Source organism: Oryx dammah, unplaced genomic scaffold (genome assembly GCF_014754425.2).
Source record: "Oryx dammah isolate SB20612 unplaced genomic scaffold, SCBI_Odam_1.1 HiC_scaffold_4, whole genome shotgun sequence".
Classification (NCBI taxonomy): domain Eukaryota; kingdom Metazoa; phylum Chordata; class Mammalia; order Artiodactyla; family Bovidae; genus Oryx; species Oryx dammah.
In genome coordinates, this window is record NW_024070188.1 from 52,953,091 (window position 1) to 52,963,434 (window position 10,344).

The 10,344-nt window shown below is 39.2% G+C and overlaps 1 protein-coding gene across 1 annotated transcript; it reads right to left on the reverse strand.

Moving 5' to 3' along the window:
* Nucleotides 1-1,545: 1,545 nt before the first annotated feature.
* RIPPLY2 (ripply transcriptional repressor 2) lies at nucleotides 1,546-5,830 on the reverse strand. Its single transcript, XM_040238741.1, has 3 exons — nucleotides 5,465-5,830; nucleotides 5,073-5,137; nucleotides 1,546-1,821 (listed from the first exon to the last, which is right to left on the reverse strand). Exons 1-3 carry the CDS (start codon nucleotides 5,828-5,830, stop codon nucleotides 1,674-1,676), a joined length of 579 nt encoding a protein of 192 aa, XP_040094675.1. The 3' UTR covers nucleotides 1,546-1,673.
* Nucleotides 5,831-10,344: the final 4,514 nt, after the last annotated feature.

The following is a 10,344-nucleotide window of genomic DNA, read 5'->3' on the forward strand; positions in this document are numbered from 1 at the left end:
ACACAATGAGTTTAGGTCTTACTTAGGATTAAGTGAGATGTCTGGCTAATGGTAGGCACTCAATAAATGTGACTGTGGCTCTTAATACTATTCCAACATAATAATAACAGCAGCACAAATACTGTGCAGGCAAACACCAGTCTCTAATGCTCAAGGTCCATGTTGGTGATCTCGTGGGATTTTGCATATCTCTTGGGGAACACATACATCCTGAGAGTAGAATCCAGTGAAAGGAAAGTTTTCAAGAGAAGAAATATAGTTCTAAGTAACTCTATCATCTTTCCATAACTAATTTTTCCTGACTGAAACATGGTTTGAACTTGTTCTATTTCAATTGCCTTGTTCTTAAAGTGCCTGTGGGGCTTCCCTAGTACCTCAGACAGTAAAGCGTCTGCCTGCAATGTGGGAGACCTGTGTTCGATCCCTGGGTTGGGAAGATCCCCTGGAGAAGGAAATGACAACCCACTCCAGTACTCTTGCCTGGAAAATTCCATGGATGAAGGACCCTGGTAGGCTACAGTCCATGGGATTGCAAAGAGTCGGACATGACTGAGCGATTTCACTGTGTTCACTAAAGTGCCTGTAAATCAATGTTTTTAAGGGGCATTTCTTAGCTAAGCAATGGAAATGCTTGTATTTCAGCTACTTGTAATTGAAAAGACTGTATTTGAGCTAAAAGAATTTCATGATCATAATCACTATGTTACCTCTATCTACCATGCAAAGTGCTTCTGTTTTCTCTTTCATTAAAAAAGGATGTATTCTTCTATAAATTTTTTTAAGCTAATCACTAAGAATTTCTTATTTCACTTCCCAGGAGAAAATTTTTTACATGAGAATATAGGACCTGGGAACCAGAGCAATGGAAGGAGAATGCTTCCTGTCTGCCAAATTTCTTAGCTCCCTTGTGTACTGAAATAAAAAAATGATTATCAAATTCTGGCATTTTGTCTCCCCTTTTTTAGACTCCATTTAAGTAAGATGTTTTGTTTTAACTCTGAGGATCCCTCAGTGTGGTGCCATAAGTACTAAACACCCATGCTATTTTACTGCTGAATTTAAGGGCAGCAGAAGAGTATTAAAGTGAGAATAACTTGACTCACCATTCATTAAAATTGCTAAAATTTAATATTCCTAACATTGATTCCCAATCTTAATTATAGACAATGATTTACAATCTTTTTCACCATCTGCTAGCTAATACATAATAGTAACACGGGATTGATAACATAAGGTGATTTTCCTCATTACCTAATAAGATAATACGCCTCTGTAACTACAACATCTAATGGGGATCAGTAGGAAATACCAGATGTTAGAAAACTCAGCCTTGAAAATTAAATATTGTTATTCTTTGAAAAGTCATACATAAATGTTTTCAAAATTATAAACAAAGATAAATTTGTAATTTGACGAAGAAACCCAAATTATCTTTTGTAAGGTCCAAATGTTTACAATACAATCAAGACACTTGTAAACAGAACCTATTTTTAAATTCCAACATTGTATTATAGTGTAGGGATGAAAAAGGCCAAACTACCATAGTAATACTGAATATTTCATTTTATTAATAATTTATATACAAATAAATTAATTTTAAAAGGATTATGATACATTTGTACACTAATCTAATTTGTACCTACAAGCTTTGAATGTCATCAAAAGTAATCAGGTTAATTTTCACAGATCAGCTCCTCAGTTTCGTCTTCACTATCAGAATCTTCATAAAATGAAATTGTGGCTTGAATTGGAAAATTTTTCAGAAGAGCTTCTGCTTCTTGATATAAGTAATCATAACACTTTGATTTTGGCCAATATAGTCTGAAAGAAGCAGACAACATAATATGCTTTATTTTTTTTTCACATTCAGAATCTTTGTTCTCATGAAATGCTCAAATTTCAAGAGCTCCATGTATTTATCAACTGATTTCTGCATCTAAATAGAGTTTAAAATGCTGGTATTACAGCTTTTATGGAGTCTATTTGATAAAGTATCGATAATTGATTCACTATTTTAAATCTTTATCCAAGTTATAAGTTGGATCAAATTCACATTAAACTCTCCATGAGCTTAAGATCAATATTTAGATAGCTTACTTCAGGCATTATGGATATACTTATTCTTACAAAATACAGAAGAAGGTTTATCTTCCAATTTCCAAATTCCTTTGGGGAAAAAATGAATCCTACCATGACATTAAATATTGGGATGATAAAAACTTTATAAAGATGACAAAATATTATGCACCTTACACAAAGGCAGAAATTACCTAGCATCTTGTTTGACACTCAGACTTAGTTCGTAGCTACAGATGGAACCAAAGCAAGTTTAGAAACATACAAAAAGCAACTTTTTCAAAAGGCTATCTCTGACCGAAACCTTGATCCCATCTCTCTCCCTTTTCCCCACCCAATTAAATTTGGGAACACTATATTGAGATATTGAAAATAATACTGATTTTGTACAAATAATCTGCATGTAAATGTGATTACCTTAAAATTTCAAATTTACAACAAATATTAATCTTACCATCTGATCTTCTATTATTTTTCATTCAAGGGAAATAAAAGGATAAGGTTGCACCACCAACTAGAGTGCCTGGTATTTTAGTGTACAATAAATAGCCTCATGTGCCCAAATCACATTGATTCTAACAAAGAGAAAATTTATTATGTTCAGTATGTTCCATTTTAGAAAGCAAAAACATAGGCAATGTAGTTGATAAATGTCTCTAGCCAAACAGTTAAGTTTATAAATTGGGTGCCTAAATAAGCAACATCAGTAATTCAGTCACTCTATAAATATTTTAGTAATTTCTTATGCCAACCATAACTCATAATTCAAAGACAGATAAATCATGATCCCTATCTTCAAGAAGTTGATAACTGAGTAAAAAGAATCAGAAACACACAATACTATACAAGACAGAACTTAAAAAAATGGCTGCATTAGTTCAGAAAAGAAATTGCTCCTAAAAAATGCAATTGATTTTCTAATGTGTAAAACTGTCAAACCCAAAGAATGTTGTTTAATTATTATCACACTCTGTCTCCCCAGAATCTCTCACTGGCCATTTTTCTTACAGGGACTTTACACTTTGCTGACTTCTCCCTGTTCTGTTTGATTCTTCCCAGTCATGTTTGTGCACCTCTCTTTCTCTGTAGACAGGTTAGATGCTGGCCTTCCCCCAGCATTTTATCAAGAATGATCATCTTTCCTCTTTCACTCCTCCAGATGACCTGACTCACTGCCATGATTCCCTTAACTGTTTATTTACCAAAGCCTCCCAAGTCTGTATTTCTACTTAAGAACTGGACTCTGGACCACTGACCTGTATATGCAGCTCTTGACTGGACAGATCTATTTGGAGGCCGCATATGCACATGAAACATGACAAACGGGAAATCTGAGACGCTATCTTGTTCCCAAGTTATCTTTTAAGCCTTAATTTCCATTTCATTAGTATAGCATTCACCTGGTCATCATCCATCAACCTGGGAACCATTCTGTCTTTTTACTTCTATTTACCTACCATATCCAATACATCCTAAGCCTAAGCCTGATCTACTCTGTCAACTAAATATTCCCCAAATCCACCCAGTTCCATCAATGACTTAATTGCAATAACTTCCAATTTCACTTTTGATGTTCTAACTAAGGCTATATATGATTTCCTTACTGATTTTTTTGAAGCATAAATCTGATCACATTAATATTTTAATTAAAATCCTTTGAGTAACCCCCAATACCACCTACAGAATAAAGTCCATAAGTTCCCAATGCCATACACAGGATCAGGACAACACTTTTGTCCCAAGGTATACAAGATCTGGCTCTGGCTTCCCTGCTGGAGTGACCACAGCTCCACACACTCAAATGCCAGTTCCTTGAGGCTCCCAGAAGGAACTGTGCTATTCTTTTTCCTCTCAATGTCTTCTGCCCCACCCCTCAGGTTCTCCACTGGGTTAACCTCAAGACTCAGCCAGGTAATCACATCTATGATACACACTTCCCTGACACTTTCCCACCTCCCCCGTCCTGGTAGAGTTAGTCATAAAATTGACCAAAGTAAACCATTATAACACTTCCAAAGGGCTGTGATTATCTTTTCCTGTGTTCTTCAATAGTGGTAGCAAAGAGGAGGAAATTAATCAACACTAATTGACTACTATGGCCTTCCCCTGGTAAAGAATCTACCTGCAATGCAGGACACCCGGTTGGATTCCTGGGTCAGGAAGATCCCCTGGAAAAGGGAATGGCTACCCACTCCAGTATTCTTGCCTGGAGAATTCCATGGACAGAAGAGTCTGGCAGGCTACAGTCTATGGGATTGCAAACAGTCGGACACAACGGAGAGACTAACACTTATTGACTAACTACGTGCTATTATAAACACATGCACATTCTACAAACTTTATACAGCTCTTCATTTAACAGCTCTCTAAAGCAGGCAATGAAGACAAGCTTTCACGTGATTAAAAGCTACTAATCATCTTGCAGGAAGACTGACTTCCTGTGGCTAAGAACAGCAAACTAGCTCTTAATTGTTAGGTCAGATAACTTTCAGTCGCTTTTACGGTCCTGTAATCTTTGGGATTTTCATTACGTTTCCATTTTTTCTTCCGTCTCAAGTTCCATTTGTTGATTTGTTCGGTTTGTTGTAAACCGCAACTGCGAACACCATTCTTGATTATGGTTTGGAAAAGAGTAAGAATATTTCCACTCAGCCTGGTGTGAAGCCAGTTTCGCTCAGACCCTTTGGTATTAAAAAGAAATTGTTTCGCAGGCACAAGACGTCATCATTCTACTTTTACTAATGCTACCCGCGTTCCCTCTTCATAACAGATATTTTAAAGCGCTTACTGAGTGGGCACTGATTAACCGTTCTTTCAGATGAGAGCGTGAACTCCATTTTTCAACTCCATGAGCAAAGGACCTCTGGGACTAGGAAGATAAACCTTGAAGGTAGATTTTTCCAAGAGAGAAAAACTGCGGCATCAGCTGCTGAGCAGGGCTGTGCGAGACCCTTCCCTGGAACTGCCGGAGCCCTTCGATGAGGCCTGTCACTCACCTGACTGGGTGTCTGTATTGGGAAAGCTTTCCTGAGGCGTCCGTTACTCCGAGGCCATCTGGCATCTGAGGGGGTGTAAGGAAACGGATCGCAGTTATCACTCACCCCTTTCTAAAAAACTGCAAACCCGGGCGACCAACCGTTCCTCCCGTCGGCAGGGAATGTGACCCCGGGGGCTCAGAAGCCTCCCTCCCGGCTCGATCCTTGCGTCCCGGGAGCGGCGGACGCACTCACCGCACAGCACAGACAAGGCCACCGGTAGGGCCACCGGCGGGTGCGTTAATACGCCAGGGGCAGGCCAGGCGCGCGTCTCCCCGGGGTCCCGCGTACCCTGCGCGGGTTGATCACCGGAGCCCCTGGGAGGCGCGGCCCGCCGCGCACGGCTCACTCACCGCCTCCACGGCGTGGTGCGGTGCCTCCTGCTCCTTCTCTCCTCCGTCTTCAGTCCACGGTCTCCAGAAGACTGCGGATCTGCGAGGTGGGGAGCACAAGGCGCGCAGAAAAGATGCGAACCTAGACCCAGGAGACCTGACCGCAGCTGAGCCAGGGCGGGGAGGGTGTGGGGCTGGGAGAGTCGAGGGGAGGAGCCGGGAAGGCGCAGGCAGGAGGGATGGAGCAGGGAAAGCGCGAGGCGGGGCCAAGACGTTGTACCCGGAGTCCGCGCCCCTGTGCTGCCTCGGAAAATCGGGAGCTGGCGGCGGGCGACCGAGGTGCGCGCACTGGCTGCTTCGGCTCTCCGTATGTTTCGCGACCTCCATGGACAGGCTGGCCCCTAGCACCCACCCGGTCCGAACCCAAAGCTTTATATAGGCTCCGAGGCCCGGAGCATCTTTACACGCTCGCTCCCTGTCTCCCCTGCTGGCGGAGTAAACAAAAAGGCTGCGCGTGAAGGCTCAGCGGCCCGAACCCCGGGGACGAACGCGTGCAACTCCCAAATGGCTCGGGAAGCTGTTTTGCCAAGCGATTGTTAATCACTCATTCACCCTTGGCTGCGGGGGTGGGGTGGGGTACAACATTCCTCAGAGCATCCAATTTCCAAGTGATGAGGCTAGGAGGGGTTAAACCTAAGCGATTCTACACGTTTTGTGTATTTCTGCAAAAAAGGCCAAGTGGCAGATCCTTGCTCCATCGTCCCATGGCTTTTGGCCTTCGGCAAATGCCACTGGTTCTGGACTTCTTAGGAAAGGAACATTGTTTTTATTTGTTTGTTTGTTTGTTTAGTTTCTTGTTTCTTTTTTTAAAAATATATTTTAAAATTATTTGTTTGGCTGCACCACGTGGTAGTTTCAGCGTGTGGGATCTAGTCTCCAGACCAGGGATGGAACCGGGTCCCCTTGTATCCGGAGCCTGGCTTTGCAGCCATTGGATTACCAGGAAAGTCCCTTGTTTGTTTCTTAATATATAGACAGACTAGGTTTCTACATCTGCCCATTATTATTTGAAGATGAAAGATTTGCGAGAGCTGAATTATAAAAGGCATGTTCCAACCTAGAGGACCAGAGAGTAGAGTCATAGGATTTGGGCCTAGAGCTCTCCCAACATCTTATCAGTGTCCTCCAAAATAAGTCTTCTATGCAATTGTATAGATGGACATGGCTGTGATCCTCTTGAGAATAGGGGCATATCTTACTGCAATTATATATAGAAAGCACAGAACTTAGCATATTACAGACACCCTAAAAGATGTTTACAAAATGGAAAAGATAAGCCTTTTCCTCAGATAGTTATCTATACAATTCTGTCACTCTTGGAATTTTGCCACTCGATAATTAGCAAATTCTTTTGTGGGTGATGTTTTTGTGTAGAATAATAATGAAATCTTAAAAAGTTATGATGTAGAACCAGTTAATCAACCCCTCTGTGCCTGTGTCTCTTATTTATTTCTTACTTATCATAGAGGTCCATGAAACGTCATAATTTTTGTTCAAAATAGCTGAACTTCCTCTTGAAAGTTGTAGAGAAAAACCCCAGATGTAAGCTGTAATGTTTCTGCTATTCATTCAATTACTGTGTAGGAAAGAAATCCAATTAATACCCAAGAACCTATAATGACCTAGCTGTCAGAAAGGTGAAATAGGGTTTGCTTCAGATAATGAAATCAGTAAGGATAGGTATATAATGCACGTTTCAGTGCCCTAGATCTGTTAGGCTAAATAAAATAAAACTTACAGACTAGTTGCTACAGTGCCTGACACACAGTAAGCTCTTTATAAATTTTAAGTTATATAAAAAATGTAACCCTTAGCAGATGCTAAACTATCTGAGGAAGAGGCTTATCTTTTCCATTTTGTAAACATCTTTTAGGGTGTCTGTAATATGCTAAGTTCTGTGCTTTCCATATATAATTGCAGTAAGATATCCTCCTATTCTCAAGAGGATCACAGCCATGTCCATCTATGGCTATCACAGTGGCTGTATGAGCAAAGGTTTTTAAAAATTGCCACATTCAATAGCAAAAGCACATTTTAAGCAAAGAAGTAGTATCAGGAGAGAATTTGATGTGTGTCAAAACTAGAAAAACCTTCTTAAAGTAAAAAAAAACAAAATTGGGATTTCTAGAAGGATCAGTTGACGACTAATGGACTCTGTGTGTGTGTGATGGAAGAGTGGAAGGACCAATGCTTCAAGGGGTTAGGTGTTGCTGGAGCAGAGATGTGGTTGAGGAGAGTAAAAAGGCTTGGAGTATTAAGAGTCTAATATACCATAACAAAGCATTTCAGCTTTATTCTGTAAGCACTGATAAGAGATTTTAACAGGAGAGTGGAATAATCAAAGTTCATTTTATAAAAGTTTCTCTGACAGCCATATGGATTTAGGGAACCCTGATACTAGAGACAAGGACATCATTTACAAACTCACTGAAATAGTTCAGGCAACAGACAATAAGAAGATATATACTAAGGTTGGAAATAAAAGAAAATATTTGAGGGATACTTGGAAACTGAAGCTACAGAACTACCTGATTCAGGAATGTGGGTGGACATGAACATGAAGTCTAGATATGCTTCCAGGTGTCTAGCCTGCTTGAGTGGGTGATGTTGATGGCTCAGAAAACACAAAGAAAATGGAATAGAGGAATAAGAGCAGGTGAGAAGAGCGTGTTCCTTCATTCTGTTAATAGTGCTCAGGGAAACAGCAATCAATTTGGTTTTGGATTTTGAATCAGTTAGGCCCAGCTGATCCAGACAGCAATAACAACAAACTCCAAAAAAATATTAGAGGTTTATTTCTTACTCAAGTCATATATATATATATATATATATATTTATATTTGATGAGAGATTGACACATCATCTTCACTTAAGGATAAAAAGTTTGGAGCCTATTTCCTCTGGAATATTGCCACTTGGCATAACATGAGGAAGGGAATAAAATTAATAGATTTTAGAAGGCTTAGGAACACATACATTGAGCAGATATCTAGAGGACAACCAGAAATATGAGATCTGGAGTTTAGTGCAGAGTTTAAAGATACAAATGTGGGAATCATTTTTTAAAAAGAAGTGGAAATTAAAATGATAGGAATTGATTAGTTTTCCCATGGAAATTTTGTAAGTTTGAGACCAGGACCAAGGACAGAGCTCTGAAAAGCAAAATGAGAAGATACGCAAAAAATAAATAAAACAAAATGGAAAAGAACACTTACTGTAAAAGAATGGTGAAGGTGGCAGAAGGTGCATTACTAGAGCAAGGTGTAATGGAAACACAGGAGGAAAGAATTCCAACAAGGAAGGAAAGATCTGAGGTATTAAGTGATACCACGGGGTTTATAAGTGACTTTAAAACAACGTATTAAGTGTATGGAGGTGGAAAATTCTTTTTACAGTAAGTTGAGACGTGAAGAAATAAAAACTGTGAGATGATGTTACCATTTTACAGGGGATAAAAAGAGAGAGGGGGAAGGCTGGATTAGTGGAGGAATTTTGGTTTTGGTGTGTAAGAGACAGGAGAATGTTGGTAAGACGAAGAAAGGAAGCAGGGAAGGAGAAGCATCTACAAAGAGAAAGCACTGGACCCGATTGATAGCTCGTGGTCCTTTAGGGGGAAGGAAGCAAGGAGATCAATAGCCCTTGGGAGGATGTTCATATGATTGGAGAGTATGTTTCAGTGATAACAGTAATCCAGGCCTGGGAACAAATCAAGAAAGCAAATTTAATCAAGGAGACTAGAAATGGTGTGTGGAAGGATGGGTGTATTGTGATGATGAGAAATAAATCCTAGAGGACTTCAGTTGTCTTAAAATAGTGAAGAAAATAAGAATGAATTCTTAGAAGGAAAAAAGGAAGAACCAATGATAAATAAATATTTTTAAAAGAAAATAGGGAAAGATTTATACTTGATCAAACTTAGGTAAACTGAGAAATAGAAACATGGATTATTAGAGCTACAGGATCATAAACTTTCCATTTATACATTTATTCCATTTATGCCACCTATTAATACAGATATTATTATACAGTGAGATTATACAGTACTTATCTTTCTCTATCTGACTTATTTCACTTAGAAAAACATCCTCAAGGTGCATTCATGCTGTTGAAAATGACAGGATTTCCTTCATTTTTATAGTTGCTCATTGAGAGGTTTTTTGACTACTGATTCATCTTCTTTTTTAATAGTGGTTCTGCCCAGATTTTCTATTTTTTCATGATTCAATCTTGGTAGGTTGTATGTCTCTAGGAAATTATCCATTCTAAAATATGTACTTTATATAACATATCAATATGCTTTCCATAACACATCAGTGAGAATTAAAGTTAGGATGAAAAATATAAAAACCTTAATTCCTTCAACAAATATTTATTGAACACCCACTGTGTGCCAGACACTGTTCTAGCAGCTCAGGAGATGTCAGTGGACAATACAGACAAAATTCCCTGCCTTCAAGGAGCTTATATTCTAACAGACATCTAAGCTACCAGCTTTTATATTTTACCTTAAATAGATATTATAAATTCACCTTATACATGGTACATGTGGACCCAGTATGCTTTTTAAAAAAAACTTTCGATTTATGAATGACTACAGGATGAAAGAAAGTGGGCATGTCCTGGAGAAAGGATGCTAAGTGAGAGTCACTGAGTAAGAAGTATGGAAAAAAATCGAGACCACATTAGAAAAAATGGACAAGGGCTTCTGTCTTATCCAGAAAATAATAACCAACAAAAATAAAAATTAGACCTTGAGCTAATTTCCCATTTTGAATGTGACCTGATGTTTCCCTGCTCTTTTTGATGGACAGGATGACGTCAACTTGGGCATGACTTACTCT